Genomic DNA, 26,606 nt, shown 5'->3' with positions numbered 1-26,606 from the left:
TAAAAATTAATTTATAAAGATACCATCCACAATTATGACGGAAAAGATGTAAAAAAAGGTTTTGAGGGAGAATTAGACCTTTAACCATGCTAATGCACACAATAAACCATTGCAATACTAATACCTAAAGATTCATGATATTAATAATACACAACTTATAAAAGAGTGCCAAACAAAGTACAAATATGCTAATACACTCTACAAAACAATCCCTTAAAGAAATATTTTTATTGAATTATTTTCCTTGAGAATTAATTATTGAACATTGTAAAGGGGGGAAAAACAAAGCCAAAATTTCCAATCTCCCTCCTTACTATACTCGCGTCCGATTTACGCTCTTTCCTTACCCCAGCCCCCCTCAAAATTGCGGCCTTATTACCTCAAAAATTGTCTGGGTTCTTCTATTTTCCGCCATCGCCGCTCTTCCACCTCCATTCAAATTCCTCACCGCAACAAACCCTTAACACCCATTCCCATCTTTTCGTATTTTTTACTAGTAACAATGAGGAAAGGAACAAAGCGAAAGGCTAAGGAAGTAGTAGGAAAAGGCAAGGCGAAAGTGGAGGAGGAAACGCCAACCACCGAAGAACTAGCCAAGAACAATGGCAAAGTTGTTGTTAAGCGACAAGCTAAACGAGCTAAGATTGTTAAGCCTGAGACCGAGACTGAGTACTTCCCTGATAGGCGTAATTTGGTAATGCAAGCTGCTGCCTTTTTTCATTGGTTTTGTTTTTAGCTTTTGGTTGTTTTCATTATTGATAATGTTCGAGTAAGTACTAAATCGAATCTTGAAAATGCTAAGTGGGGATTTATATAGCTGAACCCTATTCTAGTTTGAGATTAGGGTGGTTGATTTGATTTGTACTTGATTGATTGTTATTGATGTGGGGTTCTGCTCAAGTATTTGATTTGCTCTGTTTTTGGTTTGCTTTGTTATTCGATAATGCAGGTTACGTTGGGTTCTTTGAAGTGTTAATTACTCTGTTTATGGTTTGCTACTCTGATAGTTGTTATTGCTAGCTAGGTTTTGGGCTTAAGTAATTTTGGGGTATTTTGTGAAATTTTGATGTTCCTCAGACCTCACTTGTGGGATTTCGCCGGGTATGTTGTTGTTTGTGAAATCTTGATGTGCCCTTTAATAATGTAGGGTAAGTTTGATTCTTTCAACTACTAAGTGGTTTTGTTTAAGCTTGAGTATTATGATTTGATATTTTGATGATTGTTAATGCTAACTTGGGGTTTTTGCTCAAGTATGTGTTTTTGTTATTTTCTCAAAAAGTATATGCTTCAGTTATTAGAGCTATTTCTTTGTTTTGGGGTTTTGCTGGTTCCTGGCAATGGTGGATGATGTGATTAGCTAGCTTATGACCATTGCTTTGGATTTTCATATGCAGTTGTTAGCATTGAGTTGAAGTCAATGTTTGGATTGTTTTTGAGTGTTCTATCTCATATTTTGATCAATGTTGTCAATGGCATGCTTAAGCCCTGAAGCGAGGCATAAAACAAACTGAGTGCTTCGTCTTGCTTCATGAGCGCTTCAATTATGTCATCAAAGCTCTACGGCATATATTTCCTTGCCAATAAGCTTAATCCTAAAAATGCAACTTAAAACAATTGATACTTTCATGTATTTGTTATTCATGCTTATAATTGTTAGTCTTGAATTACACATGCATATTTGTTTTTTTTCTCCATTTGGACCTTTTTTCATTAAAGTCCATGCTTTATTTGTGCTTTGCACTTATAGCCCCAATGGACCTTAGAGCTTTTTTGTGCTTTTTGTCTTGATATATTTGAAAGTTACTTGGTGTAGGGGTTGGCATAGGGATGTGATTTGTACTTTATATGTTTGATTTCTTTAAACTTAAGACAAACCATTGGGTGGCACATCTATTTTTTAGTTTCCTAAATTTATAAAAATGACATCCAACATTTTAGTTTGTACTGTTTTCATTTCTCCAGTCCTATGAAATAATTTAAAAGTCGAGAAATTATTCAAGCTGCTATATCTTGGAGTCTAGTCATGGAGGATGAGCCCAGAAACATCAAAAGACACTACATTGTGTTTATCATCATAGTTGTAGTTTTACCTGATTGAACTTTTATTGTAGAAATTTGCAATTTCCTACTTGCTCTTTTAGACAATAATCCTTTTGCTCTTCTCCCTCACTCTTTCAATTGGTATGTTTTGCAGGAAGATCTGTGGCAAGAGGTTTTTCCTGTTGGCACAGAGGTTAGAATTTGTTCACTTTCTGTTTATTTATTTTTTGATATGGTGGCTTTCTGTTTATTCATTGGCATAGCATTCTGGTTTATGCTTGTTATTTCATTGCATATAATTTCTGAAATTTGAATGTATTCTTTTTCTTGGTGGCAGTGGGATCAGATTGACATGGTTTATCAATACAAATGGAATTTCTCAAATCTTGAAGTGAGTTGATTATTTGCATTCTGTTTTAGTAAATAAAGTATTCTGAAAACAAAAAGACAAGATAACTCACAGGTCTTGTTGGACGTCTCATAGGATGCATTTGAAGAAGGTGGAGAATTGCATGGACAGAAAGTCTACCTTTTTGGTTGTACAGAACGTAAGTGGTAGCCGGAGCTTGTTGTCTTATTGTACAGACATATTCATGCTCTATGCTCCAAGTAGCTTGACTTGTGGCTGATCTTTGAAACTGCATTGCTTCTACACTGTGGTTCAGATTTCAATTTAGTGTTTGATCTTTCCATACAATTTTATATCGAGATCATTGACCCCTTGAGTTGATCTATTCTCTTCTTTTTCCATCAATGTTGTAGTGAATAGTCACATTTCACCACTTCTCATGTTCAAATTTCTCTTTATTCTATTCTTGCTATGCAATTTCACCTGGGGATCATTGACCCCCCTTAAGCTGATTCATTCCTTTCTTTTTCATGTCGATTTCTTTTGAATAATTATGTTCTGAACTTTTTTACTGTTCAATTTTCTATTTGCTCTAATCTTGCTGAACAATTTCTTGTATGTCATTGACCCCTTCATTTGATCCGATGACCTTTTTCCTGTCAATTTTGTGTTGAGATATTTGATAGCATTCATAATTCTTTCTGTTTCATGTACCTTGGAACAATTTTTTTCTTTGAATAGGTGATCATATTTTTTCAACTTAATCTGTTTTTTGTATGACCAATATCCCATTATATCCTTCAAATGATTTGCTTCATGTAGAACTGTTCTCTTGTTTTTGCAGCACAATTGGTTTTTTTCCAGGGACAATCAAAAGTCACGTGTATACCTGTTGTGGTTGCTGTAAGTCTCTGTCTCTAAGATCCTATATAGAAGTATTTACAACTGTTAACCTTATTCCTTTCACTTCTATTTATTCACTCTTCACTGCTCATAAAAAAGGCTGCATTTTTTCAGTTTGTCTTTTTGACCTCTAGTTTGTTGGCAGAGCTTTAATGTGTCCCACCATCTGAATGTAGAGCTTACTTTTGAGTCCATTTGATTGCTGTTAGTGTCCTTAAGAGGTTTGCAAATGTGAACAGTGTTGTATACCCGAGATTAAGGAAATTTCTCAGACTGATCCATATGAAAGAGTAACAAAATGGACCCCCCCCCCCCCGCGAGAGAGGGTTGGTTGGGGGGGGGGGACAGTAAGGAGTAGAGAACATGCCAATGACTTAAGTAAACTTATAGTGGTTTCTAATGTATTAAGGTGTCATTATGGTTTTAGTTTTTATGCTTTTTGGAGAAGTACAGTAATTTCAGAACTTGACTTTCTTTTACCTCATATACAGGCCAATTACTTGTTCATTAAAAATACATTATATAATCTCCTCTTTCTTTGTTAATTTTTTTCTTCCTTTTTAACAGGTTGTATCTCCTTTTCCACCTTCTGATAAGATTGGAATAAACTCTGTACAAAGGGAAGCTGAAGAGATACTGCCAATGAAACAGATGAAAATGGACTGGGTTCCGTACATTCCTTTGGAAAAACGGTATTGTTGCTGCTCCCTCATCCCTGGTTTGACTTTTTCATTCTCATTGTCTCTTGTAGGTCTTATTATATGCATGTCTATCTTGGCTTCTAACAGTGAATGCATTCCTTTAGAACAATAGTATTCTTGCCCCTACGATGGGCCTTCTTTTCCTTGTTTTGCCTCTTGTATATCTTATGTCAGTGGTTTATATTTTGGTCTGATCATTCCAACAGGGAATCTCAAGTTGAAAGACTCAAATCCCAAATTTTTATTCTGAGGTGCACTCAGAGAAGGTTTGCTTCCTTACCTCCTGCATTCTGTTTTTATGAGTTAGCTGGTTTTATTTGGTGTGTCAGATACCATACAGAAAAATCGTTTTGTTAAGGCACTGATTTTTCTTTGTGTGGTATCTGAGGAGAATTTTCCAATGTCATAACTTGATGTTTGTGTATTAAAGAGGCGATAGGAGGAGCCAGGGAGATGAACACCTTCTGTTATTAATATCTTTCGATATGCTTATTTCAGGGCTGGTTTAAAACACTTGAAGTTGGAGCGAGTTAAGAAGTTTGAGTATTGCTTACCTTGTAAGTAAGAAAACTCCAATAACTGTGGAGATTTAACCCTTAATTTATTCCCTCGTGTCCATCATAAACTTGGGTTTAGTTTTCCTTTTATGCTACTTTAGTTTCTTAAGTTAGTTGATTCTGTTCTTGTATCATGCTAACTGATGGGGTATATCTTTCTTTCAGAATAAAAGTTTGGAACACTGCTGTGCTTGTACTTGTTTGGTGTCCTCTTTGGAATGGATTAAGATAGATTTCTAGCTGTTTTGAGAAGTTACTATCTGAAATTTGGAAAAATTGAAATTTTAAAGTTAAATCATCTGTATGCTAGCACTGAATGTAATTTTCTCTCTTTCCTAAACAGATAGGAAACTAAATATTTGGTTATTAACATTTTTCTGTCTGATTTGCTGATAGTTTTTTCAGTTATATATGCATTTATATGTATAATTGATCAGTTATCTAACACAATTATTAATTATTAAGAATATGTTTCTTATAATTGTCAAAAAATATTTAATTGAAGATCAATCATGTTAGACTTTATATATGGGTTTTAACTAAGTTTAAGAATGTGATATCTCATATTTTTTGTAAGTTAGTTGAATTTAGCTTTGATGTTTCAGTCTCATACATTTCTCTCTGCTGTTTCTTTTGTTGTTTTGCACTTATAAACTTTGAGGATAGCCTGTCATCTTCGGTGTACATCTTTTGATTGTTATAGGTGTCTTTGATGGGTTTCATTTCTAGTAGAAATCTCCATGACAGTTATTTTCTTGGCAGATTTCTATCAGCCATTTGCAGAAGATGAATTTGAACAGAGCACCATTGTGCAGATCTTGTTCCCATCAGAACCGCCTGTAAGCTTTCAAATACTAGTAGAATAATACAGTGGCTACTCCACTATGGTATTGCCATAGGAAGGATTGCTTGGGGATGATTTCTTGGTATGAAATAGATGTTAAATGGGTCTAGCATGAGCAATTTTGTGTATACTAGATCCTTAAGTGGTTGTATGAAAAGAAATACAGGTATATGTGCATGATCTTCACAATTTTATGAAAGTTTTGACTTCTTTTGGTTTCAGGTGTTTTGCGAGTTTGATTGGGAATTTGATGAGCCAGAGGTATACTTAACCCTTCTCCTTTTCTTCCCTGCCATCTCTGTACTTTTGGGTGCCGCCGTCTTACCAAATGAAAATTAATAGGCTGTTGGGATACCCTGTAAACTGGTTCCTATGTGTGTCGTCATATGTTGAAGCAGTTAAAGAAAATCGATCACCAGTTTTTTATAACTTCTCTATAAAAGGCATTTTTAGACCTAAAAAAAAGGTTGATGCCATTTTGTCTTATAGGTGGAAGGAGGCATCTTTGAACCATTTATGATACGTTAAGGGCATTTTTAACCCGTTTCCATTTAATATATTAAGTAGCTGATAAGCTCCAACGATAGACACAAATCTTAACATGAGACTGGAACATTTTCTCCATTAAATATGTTATCTCTGTTGCTCCATTCTATGGTTTAGGTGACTAGACACAGAAAGCACCATCCAGCAATTTCTTGAAATAAACTCCCGTTTTGTTGAACTATCACAAAGATTCTTTTCAACCAAAACACAACTTTGTCTCTTTTCGTTGTAATCTTGAATAAAAATAGGAGAAAATTCTCATCGCAACCCATATTAGAATATTGTTTCCCTTTCCTGGACCACTCAACCATACTCGGTTGCTATTTGTGATAATTTCTTGTTTTAAGACAAATTTGAGAAAGGATTATTTATTACTCCCTCCGTCCCTATTTAGTTGTCCATATTTCCTCTTTTAGTTGTCCCTATTTAGTTGTCCATTTTGACAAGTCAAGAAAGGACAACAAATTTTTTCCTATTATACCCTTATTTAAATAAAGTTGTCATAAATAAAGTAAATAAACTTATGAACTTCCCAGCATTGATTAGTTATCTTGAGTGAATTTATTTTGGAATTGTAAATTGTACTATAAGGGTAAAATTGTAACTTCACTATGCTAATCATTGTTGCCTTAATCTGTGTGCCATTTCTAAAGTGGACAACTAAATAGGGACGGAGGGAGTATTCTTTTAGCAGCTTGAGAGCCATCCTTTGGGTTGCCTTTTTTTCTTACCAAAGGTGTTTGAGATTGCAGAGCAAATATGTGACAAGTTTAGGAGTGTTGAATATTATAAACTTTGACGTGTGAAAAAGAAGAACAATTAGTTTAAAGTAAAGGACTACACTGCATCAAGTTTGAAATAAATGAATTGTAAAATTATTTTAAAAGTTGTTGGTGTGAGTTCCATTTAAGGAGGAGAGAGGCAACACTGTCTACAAATCAGTTTTAGTTTATACCAAGTTGAATTGATTTAGTGAGATACAATTTTCATTTTACTAGAAAGGTAAATTTTCCAGTATGAAGCAAAGAGGTGGATTGGCATTTCCTCTTGTTCAAGTCATGCAAGTTTTTTGCCAGTTTGAAGTCGATGCCAATCTTGTATATGCTTCTGTATTTTCAAATCATTCTACCATCTATTAACTTGAGTGATGAAATTTGTAGGAAATGGCAGACAAATTAATCGAGTCAGAGGAGTTACCGGCAGATAAAAAAGATGAATTTGTGGTAATGTTTCATTGTGATATCAAATGACAAGTCTCATTTTCATCAATAAACTATTTACCTTATTAAAACATTTATAAAACTCGTGTATATTCATCTTTGTAATTTTAGGAATTTGTAAAGGAGAAGGTTAAAGAAGGAAAGAGGAGCAACCGAGAGGTATATTTTGAGAAATTTGTTGCAATCCTATTTTCCTTCTGCATGGCAAAGCTGATGGTTTGCAGTCCTTTTATCTTTTTTCATGTTATACTTGATTTGCCTATGCCCATGACTGTAAATTTTCTATGGTTTAGGCGAGAGAAGCCAGGAAAAAAGCTATACAGGAGATGAGTGAAGAAGCGAAGGCTGCATTTCAGAGTATGAAGTTTTACAAATATTATCCTGTGACCTCACCTGATGCTCCTGATGTATCTCAGGTCAAGGTGAGTATTCTGTTTGTATTCTTATGTATCTTATAAAGTTAGGTCTATGCTTGAGATCTCATGTTTAGTTGATATGTCAAGACTTAATATATACTACTATTAAAATTCATGGTTCTCACCTTTTCCTTTTTCTTTGCAGTCCCCATTCATAAACAGATACTATGGAAAGGCTCACAAAGTTTTCTGAATGATGATGCATCAGAGTGCATATTCAGAATGGGAAAATAACTGTGATCTGAAACCATGTACTTCTGGTAGCCTACTTCAGAGCTGAATGATGAAACCATATTGTTCAGCTTAGCATGTGTTTTGCCGCAACCATTAGTTATAGGACTATTTGAGGATGTAGAAAGATCCATAGAGGTGAAATGTATTTTTTCTTCAATCCTATAGCTAGAGTGTTCAGTCAAAATTTTGGCAATGGATTCTTGTCTTCATTACCTGTGAAATTCTCGTTTTATCTTGGATGCAAATGTAATCCTTTTCTATCGTTAATTATCATGTTTACCCCTACAGACATCATGAGCTGCAATTAGCAGTTTGTTCTTAGTTCGACTTGATCAGATGAACTATGAATATTTTTGCTTCATATGGAAGAAGAGTATAATCTTGTATCCCCATTCATGGAGTTGTTTTTCTTCTGATGTAATTTTAAATAATGAGCAGGGATGAATTCTGCAAGCATATAACTGCTTGCTTCGTTTTGGGATTAATATTTACATCTTTATATGGGATCAATACATTAGTGATCAAGATAACAAGTTTATATCAAGGCTGTGAAATAGGAATAACAATGAAATAGTTGAACCACAGGTGAACTGGAAAGGAAAAAATAAATAAATTATCACTGTGATAAAAAGCCTATTAATAGATATCTCCAACATACAAACTGTATTTTTCTTTCCCAACTAAAATGGAAATAGAAGTAATACTAGTAAATATGAGGATTGAGCGGGTCATAGGTGCACATGAACGAAGCTATATGATGTAGGTAAGACTAGAAGATCAGTGCAATGAGGTATTTTCTACCATTCAGGTTAAATTTTCTTAAATCAGAACAGTACATATTATAAATATAAAACAAATCCTGAAGAAGCAGATAAATAAATCATAGAGAACTGGTATCAGTTGATCAACACAATCTACAGCTTATAACTCAAATCAATTGAATAAAAAGTACTCCTAGCTCAATACAAGATACTCGTATCCTCCTGCAATTTTCATATGATGATGTTACAAGACTCGAAACCTGCCTTCCCTCAATTATATTAACCAAAAAGAAAGGAAACACAAAGCCTCATTTTGCTCTAATGATACACATAATTTAGGCTAATCCTGGAGTACTAATTAATGATACAGCGCTACAGGCACAGATCAAAACAGTGTTTCATCCGTAACCCGGAAATCTTCATCTAGCCCCTAATGATACATCATAATTTACATGTAAACAGAAACATAATCATCCTTATGCCCGATACTTCAGACTTGTCTTCTACTAGTCAAAATTCCTTGACAGGTCTTGATCAAAACAGTGTTCCATCCGATAATGCTATAAGCTTGCACTCTACTCCTCAGACTTCAACTGGAGTAATAAAAGCATCCAGGACAAGTGAAGAGAAGTGATCTTTCCATTCACCGGGGCCAGCAAAAGGCATCAGACCACATAGCAAGGGGAGAATAAGAAGTACTGTTGTATAAAACACAGATCTCCTCACCCAGTATGGAAAGGTTCTATCCCTCATGCTCTTTTCTGACACTGTGACAGGCCCATTAAGGATCAGGAACAAAGTCGAGATACAGACATTCGAAAAGAAATGTAGCAAGCACAAAGTCTCCCAATAAATTAACCAACGATATCCGCTGCCCCCCAAGGTGTCAATACAAAACTTCCCTGCTAAACCGCAGCCAACTCCCAACAGCAACAGAATGAAAGTAACTGGCATAGTCTGATTTGAAGTTGCAGAGCGCTGGAGAAGTAAATAGGCTATAGCCAATATCAGCAAAGCACCAAATAGCATGCGACTGAGAACTTGAACCTGACACCGTAAGAGTTGCAGTCCTGAATTGATGGATGACATTGATTGGGGCATCCACCAGGACTTGTGTTCCTGGAACATAAAATATGTCCATTTCATTACCATGGCTAATAAATGCTGTACACTGGGGAAACATATGAACAAACAGAGATGGCCAACTAACTAAACTATCATCCCTGGGGTCCATGCTTTAAGAAAGAACACGGAAAGCAGCATCTACAACAACTAACATTAACTTCTTTGGACGACAAGTCTTCTGATACAGTTCCTTCTCTTTTGTTGCATCGCTTAATAGGTGAATTTGCTAAAACAAAAACAAAGTGAAAGAAAGAGAATACAAATCATTACCCAGCATTTGGATCAAAAGCAACCATTTTTCGTTCAGCAATGTATGCCCCTTGGCAAATCATATAGCTGCCATATATAATTATTGTGCAATAAATCCACCAAATAAATCTCTTATTAATATTTATAGAGTTAGCATTACTATAACCATCATCCCTCTTTTCCACCCTTCCACCAACTTGAAATTGGGCTTCTTCATTCAAGAATTTTCTGCATGAATGTACCCAACACTTCCACTTTTACTTGGACTTGCATACCACTATAAACGAGGAACTCAAATGAGCTTGTTACATAAACGAAAATAATGCATGGAGCGTTTGTTCCAGCCAAGCCATAAGAGTAAACAGAGTTTATGTAGCAAGGGGAAAAGAGTTGATATTCTTTCTTGTTGCTGATTTTCTGCCACTATTGACTCCAAAGAAACCAGATGCAAAGGGAGATGAGGCAACTGCCTTGAGTCAAACTATACTAGAGCTCTTGAAAAAAGATTTAAACAAAATCAACAAAATTAAGAATTGGACATTCCTTACCATGGAAGGTGTGCAAGATGCTGTAGCTTCGGTAATTCTTTTGTGAGAGAAAACATAAGTTCCATATCCAAGACACGCCAGCATGATAAATAAACCAGCAACAAGGCAGTCTATACATGTTTTAAGTAGCTCAGCATGTTTTGAGTCTTCTACTTGATTTTTGAACTTTTCAGTTTTGAAGGACGTCTTAGAGAAACCAAATGATAGTTTGACCCTCTCCAAAAGGTTCGCATCAGAACTGAGAGCCAGCTGCCTTTCTTTAAGTTGCAACTTCCTCATTGTAAGACCAATCTCAAATGTCTTGAGGTCATTCGACCTAGCTTGTTCTGTGAGAGATCTTTCCAAAGTCCTATGCACAGATTGGCTAATCTCTGAATTGGATGAAATCATGCTTGAAGAAGCAGAAGCCAACTGCTGCCTTACTTGCCTATCATAGAGGGTAAGCTGCCGACCTATTGATTCACGACATGTGCCGTCACTTCTCTCTTCTTGATTGCTCAGTTCATTATCTGAGCTATTCTGCTGAAATGACTCCAATTGAAACTCACCGAAGTCAGGATCACATGTAACATTTTCTGCTCTGTTAGGAAAAAAAGGCACAGATCTTTCAGAGACAGAAGTCCTTGCTGCACAATTATGTTGCTGTACTCCACTGTTCATTGAGGATTCACTGATTAATCTGAGAGTCATCAAGGTACTATGAAACGATTTCTCAAAGTTCCTCACGAAAGGCTCAAACTGGTCACCGAATACCTGTTTCCAGAACAAGACAAAAGTAGAGTAGAAAGTCCACTGCTTTAACATTGTCACTATTTAATAAACTGACTGTATTAGTGACAAACCACAACTTAACAGAAAGAAGATGGATTATGCTTACATTGGCTAAAGACTCTCGAACAGCCAAAGTACAAATCTGTGTGAAAAATGACAATAAAACCATGAGATCTGCACATCTGATTCCGCAAGAAATTACAAAATGTTTCGAACATGTCCATGAAGGCAGGTTATAGTTGTAATCTAAAATTCAATCATGTAAGGATGTATGCTTGGATAGAGGGGATTAAACACCCTTAAAAGTCTATTTTCATATATAGCAATATGGTTCTGCAAAGTGCAGATCATTATTAAGTCCTTGATCACTTTTATTAGATGAAGTATTAAGTCCTTAATCACTTCACGGGAAATTGTTTGTCCAATAAAGAATCTCATACCTCTCCTGTTCAAAAAGAAAATTCATGTTCAAAAAAAGTATCTCGTACCTCTGAGAGGTGATCCACAGATATCTTTTCTCCGGCTGCATCTTTTCTTTCCAAAACCTAAACAAAGCAACATAAGCTATATTAACAGCCTACACTTCGTATATCCTTAATTAAATACATAAAAATCATGGTAACAACTCATGAGCGACTATCAACATATTAAGTTCCCGTGATAAGGTGGGTGACAACTTTGTAGCAAAAGAAAAGATGCAGTATCAAACAAGACAAAACTCATCCTTCTTTTAGACCGAGAAATCCGATTGGGGCCATCTCTTATGACCAACCGCAACCTTCGAAAGTTGGAGATAATGGGTCCCCCTCTATAGTCTATCCATCTCCATTTAATTACCAGGCTTAGTTCGCATGGCAGAGGGCTCAAACATGTGACCTAAGTCACAACTCACAAGTCCCTAAACCTTTGCCACTTGAATTGAACCCCAGGGGTAAGCCAACACTCATCTTTAGAATGTGAACCACCCCTCATGTTTGAATCAAGCAATGATCAGAATAAGCAAGGTTTATAGGGATTTAGTAGTAAAAGACAGCTTATATCTCTGCCAAGTTAAATGCCAATATGTGCTATCAACCTAAGTTGCACGAACTCTTCACTTCCGATGCAACACCGTGCCAGATTCTCCAAAAATACACTACTTTTAGAGAATCCGACAAGCACCCGTTGACATTTGAAGAGTCAGAGCAACATAGCTATCAACAAAGAGCATCTTCTTGATGCCTTGGATGGAAGTTTTCTTGCTTCATCAAAAAAAAAAAAAAAAGGAGAGCATCACATACTCGTGGTGTTGTCATTTTATTTTTGAAGAGAGAATAATATTCTAGCCTTCCACTCAATTTTGATGACGATCTAATAGTACTTGAACATGCAAAATATATTGGAGTAACCCGAGCAAAATTGAGAAGTGTTACAAAAAGTTCCTATAAAACATAAATGATACTGCATTGTCTAGGCAAAATGCATCTCCCGCTTTGTCTACAATTACTAATAAATCATTTCTTCTTGGCATCTCCTGCCTTTGTCTTCTTAACACCATGAACTTTCTTGGCTCTGTTCTTCCTCTCCTTCATTTGCTTCCTGGACTTCTCCACCTTAGTGTCCAATCCATTCCTGATCAGCCTGTACTTCGTCTCATACTTCTTTGCATTCTCAAGAGTCATAGATCAAATCAAAGCCAAAAGATTAGCCTCCTCCAAAGTGGGTTCTGAACTTAAACACATAGATGGCATTTAAATCTTTCACTTCATACATCCTTGCCAATTTTTCTTTCAACTCAGTGTTGGAAACATTGGGACATCAATAATGAATTATTTCCTTGCAAGTAGCCTATTGGTCATGAACTTCCTAGTTCTAATAATCACTGTCTTGTCTGCCATTTTTTGTCGTTCGTCACTCTGGTTTTGCTACTCCGGCAACTCTCTCTCTCTCTCTCCCACTGTGCGGCGCCTCTGTTCTGAGTTCTGTTGTTTGCCATTATAATCATTATTATTGTTATTATTATTATTATTATTATTTCTGTAAAGCACATACCATGAAGCTTAGCAAGACAGTCGATGATGTCATGATCACAAGCAAATCGGAAGGAGCCGAAACATTGTTGACAAATCAAGAGAAATAGTAATATAAACAACCACTGACGAAAGAGAGATGTTTCTAAAGATGAGTGAATGGATTTAAAATGACGCTGAACATGAATTACCCATAAAATTCAAACATCATTCCACTGAATTATTAAACAGTTCCTAGACCTAACACAATTGATTAGACATCCTACGCACAGATGTCACATCATTACAATGGGGCAAGTCAGATGGAGCCACATGGTAACAGAACTGCAGAAGGAATGGTGGCACAACGGGAAAGAAATTCTTTGAGGTAATTTTAAAAGAAACAAATGGATAATATTTTTGGAGAAAGGTGCCAAATAAATAAATGGATATTATAGGAACAGGATAAAAGATAAAAGCTAGGCATGCACAATGGGTATGGCATTGCTCACGATACAGAAAAGTGCAGAGCAAAAAAAAAAAAAAGATGCGACCATCAGAGATGTTACCTTCATCGTGCATCATGAGAGCATTCCCATCCAAGAATCAGATAAAACTGATACTTTTGAGCAAAACGAGTAATAATCAACCTAGCGACACTATTTCAATTCCAAAGCTGTGACAAAACTGTGGGTTCATGACCTGCTTTACGCCTATAGTTTAGAAGTCTCGGGCTAAAACAGAATGAATCCAATCTGGGATAAAACTCCTTACACGGGGAAGTCCAAGCTGGGATTGGGGAATCAGAAAGAAGTCACAGTCCGGGTGGGAAACTCTTCGAGCGGATCAAGCTCTTCTTTTCTTCAGTGCTAGGACAGATACTGCAAAGCAGTGTTACCAAATATGAAACAAGTATGAAACTTATAATTTAAATCTTTACTTAGTTTTTTTGGTCATAATGACTATATCGATCTTAGTTTTGTCATAATCACTATATCTACAGTAAAAGATTATGGAACTATCATACACAAGGGAAAACATAGAATGAAGCAGAAATCAAGAGCCACTTCATAAAAGATGAAACTTAATATACTTATCTTACCCAAATAAATACGACATGCAAGTCAGTAGAGTAGAACTACCAACATCCACCTTAGTAATAAACTGAAGTTCACTCTGTTTGGGAAGCTACTTTTTTAAAGATCTAAATTGATTCAGATGTTAAAGACATCTTGCAGAATGCACATACACTCGATAAGCGACTTTTCAGTTCTTCTCATCATAGCTTTGGTAGACCTCAATGATACCATCTTAGAAGTTAGAACTGAAAAAAACAACATACTACTAGATAAAAAGAACAAGACTCGCTATCATAAGAATGAAGTATTAAGCTCCCAATTGAATAGAAACTATGTTGTCCTAAGCAATATTCAAGTATCTTGGAAACTAATCATTTTACCCAATTATTAATAGTTTTGTTGCCTTTTTATTAACCAAGAAAATACCAGAAGTTCAATAACAAGGGAATTTTGATTCAAAAAAGTGTTGTGAACCCTAGTCTATATCTTCTTTTGATATTTTACTACTACAAAAAAAAAGGTTATGAAAAGACAATTGGGTTGGAGAAGGGCTGCTTACGTATCAAGTTCCAGTCTTATACAGGCTGGTGAGACTTTTTGGTATACTGCTGGCTGACTGTTTTAGTATAGCAGGATGGAATTTCCAGTTCAGGAGGGATTTCAACGATTCTGTGTTGGAAGATGTTGGGGTTTTTTCTGTGTAGAATGCAATTAGTAGTGTTAGACATGCACAAAGATGCTGATATGTTTTCGAAGGCAAGCAAAAATGGAGAATACTCTGTGAACTCCTTCTACAGATTGCTTCAGGAAAGTTCTGCTGAAAATGTTGCTTCCTGGACATGGATGATGATTTGGAAGACATTGTCCCCTCTTAAAGTGGCTTGTTTCAGTTGGTAACTCATGGGGCTTGTCCAACCCGCAAGAATTTGCAAAAAAGAGGGTATAAGCTTTGCAACAGGTGTTATTTAGGTGAAAATTCCATTGAATCTGCTGATCATCTTTTCCTACAATGGAGTTTTACTAGGCAGCTCTGGACTATGTTGTTGACAATTTTTGGAGTTTATTGGGCAGCACCTCACAACATTATAAGTTTGTTATGATGTTGTAAGACATATTACACCGACAAATTTCATAAGAAGATTTGGATGTGTATTCCTTTGTGCATTTCTTGGACTATATGGATTGAAAGAAACTTTTCATGAAACATCTGTGAAAAAAGAATTACCATTTCAGGAAACTAATACCAGTGAGAAACTCAGAGCTACTCAATAGTACAACACCTTTGTGATTCCCTTCAATTCAAAAACAATGAACTTTCTTTTTCGATAAGACAACATTAAATCACATTTTAGGCCAGAACAATTTTATGGTTGCTAGTATACTACTGTCTTTATCCCAAACCAAACACTCAACAATACGCCACTGCAACTTAGTAGCACCATACACACCTCCTCTCACTCTCAGCACTACTTCTAATAACTTTTGAAAATTCAAACATTTCCACCCGGGATTCCAAATCATCATCACCAAAAAGAGAGGCCAACAAGAAAAACCAATAACCATACAGCCTCTTTTCCAGCTTAATACCAATAACAATATCAAGATCACTTCTTTCTAATAAGAATTAATATCAAAATCACTTCTTTCAACACAAATAGCACAATTTTCCCAAAAAGACCGAAGCATTTCCGCTTAACCAAACAATGTAAAAGAGACGGTATCAAATAATTTCCAGCCACAATTCCAAATTACGGTATTAGTAAACAAAAGAACCCCATTAACAAATACAACCAGCTAATATCCAATACCCAAGCTCAACAATGACCTAAAGGACTAATCTTGCATCCTCAAAAGGCTCAGAATTTTATCTTCCCCACCCCACCCCTTCGTCCACCCTTCCCACAGGAGAAATATATCACAATAAAAGAATTACCATTTGCAATACTCAAGAAAACATTTCCATACGCAAACTTTAAAAAAATTAAACCTGAGCAAGAACAGCAGCAATAGACATGCCGAGAGGAAGTGCAAGGGCTTCAACATTGTCGCTTTTCTGTTTACCGGAGCTAATGATGACTCTAGGGTTCCGACGACCGGTAGAAACCCTAATGCCCCTTTGAGTAGAAGGTGGAAACGACGTCGCAGAACAAGATGATGATGAATAAGAGGCAGCGGAAGAATGAGGGTCAAAAGGGTCCGTGACGCATGCTTTATTCTTCTTTTTTTTCTTCGTCTTCTTCTTCTTCTTCATAACGCCGGAATTTGAAGATTCCGGTAGAATTTCTGAAGCCATGGCGTCGCCGGTGGTCTCCGGCAGCGGATCGACGGGTTGAGATAGAGGCGGGTGATCCATGGAATCTTGACTTTGGAATAAAACGAAGAGGTTTGGTTTATCATTAGAGTGTGGGGTTAATTAAGTCAAATTTTTAAAAAATGAGTATTAACGAGGAGAAGGTGACAAAAAAAAACTGATCAAAGTCAATTTTTTTTTAATTAGTGATTAAGATAATTGGGGGTTAAAATATAATATTTAAAATTTCTAAACTTTTAAAAATATTCAAATAAACCCATTCCCAATTGTCTTTCTTTTTCTTCCTTGCGAACAACTTGTAGTGGTATCGGGGGAGACATTGTTGTGAACAGATTGTTGGCGACTTTCAATACCTTCGTCTTGGTCTTCTTCGTCATAGCCGCCATCTACCTCAAGGTAACACTCTTTTCTTTTCTTTCATTGTTAGGGTTTTGAGATTGTAAAGGTTGAAAATCCATTGGGTTTTGTTAGGCCTTCTTTGTTTTTAGCATATGAAAGTTTGTGGGTTTAACGATTTTGCTTGGTCGGATTTTCTTGGGAAAAAAAAGGTGGGTCTTTTACACAAGATTTGTGTGCTTTCATTGATCCTGCTTCTGTTTTTTTTTTTGTTATCTATGTGGGGTTGTTCTTATCTTCTTCTATGTAGTGATTTATCGCTCTTTAATGTCTGCATTTTAATGTTTTGCCCTGTTTTAGGTTCTTCCTACAAGAATTTGGTTATTTTTGAGGTAAATGTTTGAGACATTAGAGGTGTCTTTCTTGGACCTTTCATTGTTGCTCATCTTATGGAAAATGTTGTTCTTAGAGATCATTTATTTTTCTTAGTCTTAAGTTAGTTTGATCCTTGGTAGTTGAACATTGCTATTAATTGTTATCTTCCAATATTATGATGTTCGTTAACTTTTGGTGTGTGTGTTTCACAGAATGTATTATAGTAACATATTCATTTTTTTCACGCCTATGGTTTTGTTCATGATTTAAGAGGAAAAGTGTAGTATGATTTTTAGTCACTTCCTGATGTTGCTTTTACCTTATTTTATAGTATGCTTTGTAGACAACAACAATAATTACTACACCTCAATCCCAAACAAGATGGCATATAGATGATTTGCATATATACTTCAAATAACATGCATCCAGCCAAATTTTGATGATACATTTATAATTGTTTACCCTATTTCTTTATGTGGTTTTGAAACTAACTTTCAAAATTATCTAAATGGATAATGAATTATTTTTATTATTATTACATTTTGATTTTATTGTTTTTATATGTAGATTGTGCATCCATGACTCCAAGGAAAAAACAAGCAATTCCTACTAAAAAGTATAAAAGGCGAATCAGAACACAAAGACAAAGAGAAGAAGAAGAACTAGAAACACAAGTTTGAAAAGTTTTATAGAAGAAGAAGAAGAAGAAGAAGAAGAAGAAGAAGAAGAAGAAGAAGGAGGAGAATTAGTGTTCGGAGATAGTAAAGGTAAAAATATATTCTTATCATCTTTCTAAGATTTGTTTTATGTTATATATATTTCATTTTTACATGTGAAATTCATTTTTTTTAATATTGCAGATGAAGGGGTTGATAATGCGGATAAAGGGGTTGATTCGAATTCAAAAAGGAGTTGAAAGAATGATGAAGAAGGGCGGCTTGTGAATATGCACTTTTACCACTATTTCGCTACACTTTTAATTCACTTTTGTTGTACATTAGTGAATATGGTATTTTGAATTTGACGAATTGATACTTTTGCTTTCTTTTATCGAAAAAGAATTGATTTGATCTATTTTTGCTTTCTTTTAATTGATATTCATGGTCATGAATAGTAGTTGAATTAATTGTGATGTTGAGATTATCGAGAAAAAAATATGATGTTGTTAGTGAACTAGTTGAAGATGAGGAATTCCCAGAAAATTGTTGTATTTTTTTACAGCAATTGCTAAAATTTTCTACAGCAATTAAACAAGTTGCTGTATTTTCTACAACAATTGCTGAAATTCTCTAGAACAGATAGCAATTTGATTTTGACTAATAATAAATATGATGGTTTTGACTAATTTAAAAAGAAAATCTAGAACGGATAGCAATTTTATTTGAATTAGCTACAACGAATAAGCAAATTGTTGTATTTTTCATAGAAATTGCTATAATTCTCTACAACAATTAAACGAATTGTTGTATTTTTTTTTTATAGCAATTGCTGAAATTGTCTATAGCATGTAAGAAGATTGTTGTACTTTTTATAGCACTTGCTGAAATTTCTTTAACAAGTAAACAAGTTAATTGATTAATTGATTGTTTATTGGTTGTAACACTCATATTCATATTTAATGATAAATAGAGTAGTGTTGATTTAATTTAAAAATAAAATTTACATTAGATAGTGATCTTGTATAATGAGATAGTTATTTGAGATACCAGACGATCAATTTCATTACAATTGCACATGTAATCAATTTATAATGAGTAAATGATCGTTTATTGGTTATAACTCTCATATGTAATGATAAATAGAGTGATCTTTGTCCAACTTACAAATAAAAGGTAGATTTGATAGTAATCTTACACAAAAAAGATAGTAATTTGAGATATCAAATGATCAATTAAGTAATTTCATATGTAATCAACCTAAATTGATAAATTGATTGTTAATTAGTTATATTAATCATATTCAATGATAAATAGGATGATTTTAGCTAATTTAAAAAGAAAATCTAGAATGGATATCAATTTTATTTGAATTTGCTACAATAAATAAGCAAATTGTTGTATTTTTCATAGCAATTGCTACAATTCTCTACAACAATTGAACGAATTGTTGTATTTTTTTTTTATAGCAATTGCTGAAATTGTCTATAGCATGTAAGAAAATTGTTGTACTTTTTATAGCAGTTGTTGAAATTTCTTTAACAAGTAAGCAAGTTAATTGATTAATTGATTGTTTATTGGTTGTAACACTCATTTCATATTTAATGATAAATAGAGTAGTGTTGATTTAATTTAAAAATAAAATTTACATTAGCTAGTGATCTTGTATAGTGAGATAGTTATTTGAAATACCAGACGATCAATTCCATTACAACTTCACATGTAATCAATTTATAATGAGTAAATGATTGTTTATTGGTTATAACACTTATATATAATGGTAAATAGAGTGATCTTCGTCCAACTTACAAATAAAAGGTAGATTTGATAGTAATCTTACACAAAAAAATAGTAATTTGAGATATCAAATGATCAATTAAGTAATTCACATGTAATCAACCTAAATTGATAAATTGATTGTTAATTGGTTATATTAATCATATTCAATGATAAATAGGATGGTTTTGGCAAATTTTAAAAGAAAATCTAGAATAACTAGTAATTTTATTTGAATTTGCTACAACAAATAAGCAAATTATTGTACTTTTCATAGCAATTGCTACAATTCCCTACAACAAGTAAATGAATTGTTGTATTTTTTACAACAACTGCTGAAATTCTCTACAACAATTAAACGAGTTGTTATATTTTTTTACAACAATTGCTAAAATTTCTACAACAAGTACGAAAATTATTGTAATTTTCATAGCAATTAATTGCTGAAATTCTCTACAACAAGTAATAAAGTAATAATAAGAATAACAATAAAATCAACTATGTGCTCAAATCAGAATAACAACAATTAGTACCAAAACAGATAAGATCAAATGTGTTCACAAATAGTAACAATCATCGCAATTATCGTGGCCAGTTTTACTCTTCCAACGCCAAATATAACAATTGTTGGACTCAACCCATTCACAATTACAATCAACTGCTACTACTATTCTATCTCCCATTAATGCTGTTGAAGATACCTGGAAATATTATAACTTAGAACTAATTGAACATAAAAAAATTATATCAAAATATCATAATTGTTGTAAGTTATTCAGTAGCTGCTGAAATAGATATAGAAGTTGCTACAAATATTCAACAACAATATCTATTTCAACAAATTATTCAGCAAATGTTGTAAATTACAGGAATAGTCATATCACTTGCTGAAAATTATTATACATAAGTGGCAAGAACAATAATACAAAAATCAAATTTTTTAAATGAATATACACACAAAACAATACTATTAACTTATTAAAATGATTGAAAATTACATGTTAAGTAATTTCTAAAGCTTAGACCTTTTCAAATCACATGTTAATTTAAAATTTGAGATTTTCCCTTCTCAAATTCTTCAAATAAGAAATCTACAATAAGTTGCAACACCAACAAAGAAACGCTAGAGACGAAGATTAGAACAAAAAAATGTGAAAATATGAGAGCGGGACGTTAAGAGGACAAAAAAAAGACTGATTTGGGGGCTTTCCTCTTTTAGAAATTAGGTTTTAGTTAAAACTTGGGTGAAGTGTTAAAATAAAAACTTGAGGGTCTATTAAAAAAAGTCAATTATTTTTAAAAGTTGATTACAAGTTTATCACCTAGACTTAATAATTAAAACTTGAGTTTTTACATTTCAACTCTTTTTTGTTACCTATAATTCATTCTCCCACTATCAGTCAAATTCTACCATTAGTAGCATGTTGGTAATTTATCGAACACCCAATAATTTGTTTTAAAAAATAATTTAAAATTATAATTTCATTCCTAAAATTACATAGGCACTAATAGTGCCAATAGCAAATAAAAAACTAGATAATTGTACGATTGAAATGACCCAACTCTATTAGTTTACAAATTCTGAACTATTATTAAATATCATCAAAAAAGAATATTAATGTCCATGACAAATTCGAGAAGAGATAAGGAAAAAAGATATAAAACTACTTTTTAAGACAAGTTTTTCGACTCCGTTCAAGGCTTTTATTTTTTGCTCAAAATATTAACAATTAGTTTGCCTAAAATATTAAAAGTCAAAAATGTATTTGTTTAAGTGTTTATCTTTAACAAGAGAGCTATTTGATTAAGTTTTTAGGAGAAAGTAAGTGATCTTGAAGAATAGCAAGGCTTGTTAGTTTTTCAAAAGCTAAAATAAATAGTGGTTTTTTCCGAACAATTTTTAAAAAAAATAACACTAGAAATAATTTTTATAAGCTTGATCAAATACTAATTATTGCTCAAAAGTACTTTTCAAATTAAATAGTCAAATATAAACTGTTTTTCTCTTTTTTTTTCTATTTTTTTTTTATAAACACTTTTCAAAATATGTTGATTCTAGTCATACAAAACTTTTAATGATCACAAAAGGACTACTAATACTAGAGATGGTATGACTCTCCTTTTGGAGTTTTTTTGTTTGGTTTTCTATCTGATGTTCAATATCCATATGGGAGCTTGACTATTTCGAATTCGTGCTGCTTAGGGAATGCCCCATTTGAGGAAAAACGCTCCCTATCAAGAATTTTTGTATATTCAAAACTCAAATTCGAGACTTCTAATTAAAGAAGGAACAACAGATGATTCCCCTTTTGGAATATTTGAATGACTTTATAATAAAACATGTAATCAATTAGGCATCGAAAAATATCCTTAGTATACCTTCTATAAGCTAACCGTGGTCGTGTTGATTTGTGTAAATACTTTTGTTACATAATACAATAGGGTTCTTATGTACTTTATAAATATCCATTAAATATGTACCTTGTACCTTATATATACCTTCATGATATACAATTCAGATGTTGTATACCTTAATAATATACAATAAAATAATATACAACAATGTAATTAACTATTTTTGCTATTATATACCTTCTGGATATATAATTATTTAAGTTGTATATATTTCCAAAACTCTTGCCTTGTAATATTGAAGGGGCAAATTTTATAAATGGGTACATAGTGATCATTTTCTTCACACTAATCATTGTAAAAGTCCTTTATATAGAAAAGGAACAAAGAAAAGTAGAAAACAAATGAGTGCTCAAATCTTCACCATCTAATTATAATTAACAATTCTAATATTTGTTTTTTTATTAAGCTCGTCGTACAATAATTGCTTAGTATTATTTATTTCTTCTGTATAATTTGTGGACTACTACAATAAAACGAGATTTACTTTGTGCTGTGTGTAAATTTGATAGATAATAACTTTAAATTTTCTCATCAATAATAATAAAAAAATTGATATTACGAAAATGATGTATCACAATAAGTTTTAATAATTGTTGGTGGAGCAATATAGTTATAATTGAGGAGTCATCTCACTCTCTGGGCCAGACCAACATGAATAACACTGAATGGTCAGCTTCTTTTCTTGGGCCTATAAAATGCCAATTACTAGAATTGTCAAATAACTTTTTTCCTTTTTTGCACATATAATTGAAATAGTTACTTATTACTCCTATGTTCTATTCCCTTCGTCTACTTTTAGCTATCATGGCATTTCTTTTAAAATCAAATAATAAAAATTTTGATTAACATTTTACGATGTATTTTTTCATTATATTAATATTCAAAAAATAGCAAGTTATTGTACTTTTTGGGTAGTTTTTGAATATCTAATTTTTTTGTTTTAAATATCGAATTAATGTATTCTAATTTAACTTTCAAAATTAGTCAAATTGACTTTCGAAAAACGTAACATGACAAAACAACTAAAAATGGACGAAGGGAGTAATATATAAGAATAATTCCATATGAAGTTTCCTCGAAGGACTGAAATTTATCATATCACTTTTTTTTTTCATCGGTGTTCGCTATTCGTAGTGGAGTCCAACTATTTTGAATTCGCGCCGCCTAGGACCCCATTTAGTGGAGTGCTACCAAACATTTTTTTTATATCCTGAGTTCAAATCCAAAACTTCTAATTAAGAAAGGAACAACTCCTTTCACTGTACCACATCATTAAGTCAATTAATAGGTAATTACTCTATATTCAAGCTCATACTATGTAGACAGCACGGCCAACTTAATATTAATTAATCCGTAAACAACTTTCAATACTTTAAAAGCATTTTCTCAAAATACAACTCAGCATTTGATTCTTAATTAATCAAATAATTAAACCCAACAACAATTTGACTAGATAATAATAATAATAACATGACATTGATGAATCAGCTCATTCATTACATCAGAAAGATACATAATCAGCAAACCTATAAATCCAACTACAATACTTAACACATATACTAATTTATAAAAGCAATAAAATATGTTAATTTAAAAACAAAAAAAGAAAAGAAAAACAAACATAACCTAAAAATAAGGTGTATGCAATATGTTGAGAAAACAAAGTACATAATATTTTTTTCAAAAATAAATAAAAATAAACTACCATTCAACCCCATGAAGATTAGCTTTAGATGTCAAATTCTCACCATAATTTTGTGAAAAATTCCCATTATTATAGCTCTGAATAAATTCAGGCCTTGCTAATGAGAATTTTGTAACATTATTATTATTATTATCATTATAACTAGTACCAATAATATTATTTGTACTAGTTATAATTGGTTCATGTGAAGTTTCATCATTTCTAGCCATGATATTTTTTTCCCCTTCACTTTCTCTATACTTATTTAGATAACCTTTTAAGGGTCCAACATAATTTTCAAACCCTAATGTTGTCATAGCCCATAAAAGGTCATCTCCATTGATGGTCTTCCTCTTCTCTCTTTGACATTTATCCGATGCTTCGCCCGTGATGAAGCTAATGAACTCAGACACACATTCTTGAACGGTTTCTTTGGCTTCTTTGGAGATTTTCGCGTTGGCTGGGAGAGATTTTTTCATGATTCTACTAACATTAGCTATAGGGAGGAACTTGTCTAGTTCTTTAGAGAAGTTATCGGATGTGTTGCCCGATAACGGGCTTTCAACCGGGCTATTTAGGGTTTTTTTTCCGGTCATGATGATAATGATAATGATGATGAAGTCGAAAGAAATTAAAAGAGGAGATGTGTTGGGAGTTTTTTGTTTTGTTTTGGGATTTTAGTGTATGTTGGTTTTGGAATATTGAAAGGGAGAGAAGGGGGGCTTTTAAGCTTAACAATAGAAGGAAAAATAAACAATAGAAAAAAGAGTGGACAGACGGTTTGATTGGGACGTAAAAATGATATATATTAAATTATGAGTTGATTTTCAAAAGGATGTTGTGGATTTTTTTTTAATATATGTTTATTTTGTATTCGATATCATATTGAAATCCAGCTTATTCAGATTCGATCGATGCATTGCAGGGTCCATTTATGAGGGCGACACTCCCAATAAGATCTTTTTCGTATTTAGGATTAGAACATGCGACCTCTAATTAAGGGTGAGATGATCTCAACCATTCAACCATGGCTCATGATGCTGAAATTTATCTTTTGCTAGGTTTACTCAACGCAAATTCAAATTAGCCATGTCAATAGGTGTTGGGTATTGCATTTATATATACACTCTATATATCAAGCAATTTAAGCTTAACAATTAAAAATTAAAGTGAAAAATAAATATTACTTAATTATAGGTAAATGAAAAATACATGTATTGTATTCGTTGGTTAGTATAAATATTAAGATTAAAAAAAGGTTTGTATAAATATCAAATTTGAATACATTTGACTCATCGTCTATCTTAAGGGAAAAAATATGATGAAATAAATATTTGAGCGAAAATTTAGAAAGGTACGTAGGTCAATGTTATAAAGACGTAATTTTAAATAGAAGTAATAAAGGTCAATGTTATAAAGACGTGATTTTAAATAGAAGTAATAAAAGATAGAAGGTTAACATGCAATCGAGTGTTATCGCATTTTAGATGAAAAAGGCAGAGGGACTTATCACATCCCCTCTTCTCTTTAGTAGTAGTAGGATTTCATAGTTGGATTGTTTCTTATTCTTCGATATGTGTTACGTTGGTTACGTTGGTACATTATTTGCATTATATTTAATTATATGGTTATCATAGTTTCTTGCATTTAATTTCTACTTTGATAACTTCTCTTTTAAGTCGAAAATTTATTAGAAACAATTTCTTTATCACACAAAAGTATTGAAGAAGGTTACATCAAGTTATATTTATGTAATTATATTGAATATGTTGTTGTCGTAATTATCTCCGGATGTTAATGAAGAAGAGAAAACGGACAAAAAAAAGATAACAGAGAGGATCTCCATCATATAATAATATATACCTTTTTTATTTAAAAAAATAATAAATTTTTTTTATGAGCTTTTTCTTCTTGTTTTGGACATGGAAAACTTTGCCACAAACTCCACTATAAGGTGAGTGTGAGTGGGCGGCTTGGTGGAGACCTTTTGTTTGAGTTGACAAAATTACCAAAAAAATTAGCTCCTTTTGTTTAACCAAATATTGACAGTAATTAGTACTAATTTCTAATTGAGTTTTGACTTATACATACAACTTATGTGTAAACATTATTATATTATTATTATTATTATTATTATTATTATTATTTACCAATAAAGACAAATTTATTTTTCTATAAAAAGTGCTTTTGAATTCGCAAATTTGTAGGTTTAATTTCTAACGTAAAAGTTATTTAAAATTATTATTGGATCGTCGGGGTCGGATAATTGGCAAAAGTACCTCAACTTATCTTAGCTTTTGGTATATTTTTGCTTTCCAAAGAGGGTAGGACCAAGAGTTCTTGTATTGTTCTTGGAATCATATCTTTCTAGAAATTCTTGATTATAAAATAGAGTTCATCTCCTCTTTTTCATCTTTTAATTATTGTGAAAATTTGAGTATTTTAATTCTTAAAAATTATAATTCTCCAATTCATATAATATTATTTATGATGATGATTTTTTTTCTATATTATGAGTTATTCATGTTTCGATACCTATTTTATAAATAAAGTTTAACTTCTATATACATGGATAACATAACATAAAAACGTTTATAAATAACCTGAAAATAAGGCAAGTTTTTTTTTGTATCAAAACATGTTCAAATATATTGATAATGTAAAAAATAAAAATAAAACTTAGACGGCGTATATAAATCAAATCCAAATAAATATCAGCATT

General features: G+C 32.9%; 3 protein-coding genes and 1 pseudogene across 3 annotated transcripts; 1 reads left to right on the top strand and 3 right to left on the bottom strand.

Moving 5' to 3' along the window:
- Positions 1-357: 357 nt before the first annotated feature.
- LOC125829612 (protein HEAT INTOLERANT 4-like) lies at positions 358-8,084 on the top strand. The gene is made up of 14 exons (XM_049508817.1): positions 358-694; positions 2,195-2,233; positions 2,378-2,431; positions 2,525-2,588; positions 3,234-3,292; positions 3,860-3,984; positions 4,200-4,259; positions 4,492-4,550; positions 5,313-5,389; positions 5,617-5,655; positions 7,101-7,163; positions 7,272-7,319; positions 7,454-7,582; positions 7,722-8,084. Exons 1-14 carry the CDS (start codon positions 503-505, stop codon positions 7,767-7,769), a joined length of 1,056 nt encoding a protein of 351 aa, XP_049364774.1. The 5' UTR covers positions 358-502; the 3' UTR covers positions 7,770-8,084.
- A 792-nt stretch (positions 8,085-8,876) lies between these two features.
- Positions 8,877-16,735, bottom strand: LOC125829611 (protein CPR-5). The gene is made up of 5 exons (XM_049508816.1): positions 16,319-16,735; positions 11,753-11,809; positions 11,371-11,406; positions 10,494-11,246; positions 8,877-9,690 (listed from the first exon to the last, which is right to left on the bottom strand). The coding sequence occupies exons 1-5, from the start codon at positions 16,682-16,684 to the stop codon at positions 9,154-9,156; spliced, it is 1,749 nt and encodes a 582-aa protein (XP_049364773.1). The 5' UTR covers positions 16,685-16,735; the 3' UTR covers positions 8,877-9,153.
- LOC125829615 (40S ribosomal protein S24-1-like) lies at positions 12,734-13,141 on the bottom strand (annotated as a pseudogene).
- A 7,166-nt stretch (positions 16,736-23,901) lies between the features above and the next one.
- On the bottom strand, positions 23,902-24,497 carry LOC125829614 (nuclear transcription factor Y subunit B-3-like). The gene has a single exon (XM_049508818.1). It carries the CDS (start codon positions 24,478-24,480, stop codon positions 23,902-23,904), a length of 579 nt encoding a protein of 192 aa, XP_049364775.1. The 5' UTR covers positions 24,481-24,497.
- Between the last annotated feature and the right edge of the window lie 2,109 nt (positions 24,498-26,606).

Source organism: Solanum verrucosum, unplaced genomic scaffold (assembly GCF_900185275.1).
Source record: "Solanum verrucosum unplaced genomic scaffold, falcon-dt-bn FXZP01000031.1, whole genome shotgun sequence".
Taxonomy (NCBI): domain Eukaryota; kingdom Viridiplantae; phylum Streptophyta; class Magnoliopsida; order Solanales; family Solanaceae; genus Solanum; species Solanum verrucosum.
Note: the sequence above shows the minus strand (reverse complement) of the source record. Positions and strands in the feature narration are given on the sequence as shown.

Bases quoted from the DNA above. Each gene is read 5' to 3' on its own strand.
- LOC125829611 (XM_049508816.1), bottom strand. From the start codon at position 16,684: ATGGATCACCCGCCTCTATCTCAACCCGTCGATCCGCTGCCGGAGACC. The intron at 11,247-11,370 runs GTAAGCATAATC...TTCTGGAAACAG, and splicing joins TTCGAGAGTCTTTAGCCAAT to GTATTCGGTGACCAGTTTGA. The intron at 9,691-10,493 runs GTAAGGAATGTC...TTTATGTTCCAG, and splicing joins CATCTTGCACACCTTCCATG to GAACACAAGTCCTGGTGGAT.
- LOC125829612 (XM_049508817.1), top strand. From the start codon at position 503: ATGAGGAAAGGAACAAAGCGAAAGGCTAAGGAAGTAGTAGGAAAAGGC. The intron at 2,234-2,377 runs GTTAGAATTTGT...TCTTGGTGGCAG, and splicing joins TTTTTCCTGTTGGCACAGAG to TGGGATCAGATTGACATGGT. The intron at 4,260-4,491 runs GTTTGCTTCCTT...TGCTTATTTCAG, and splicing joins CTGAGGTGCACTCAGAGAAG to GGCTGGTTTAAAACACTTGA.
- LOC125829614 (XM_049508818.1), bottom strand. From the start codon at position 24,480: ATGACCGGAAAAAAAACCCTAAATAGCCCGGTTGAAAGCCCGTTATCG.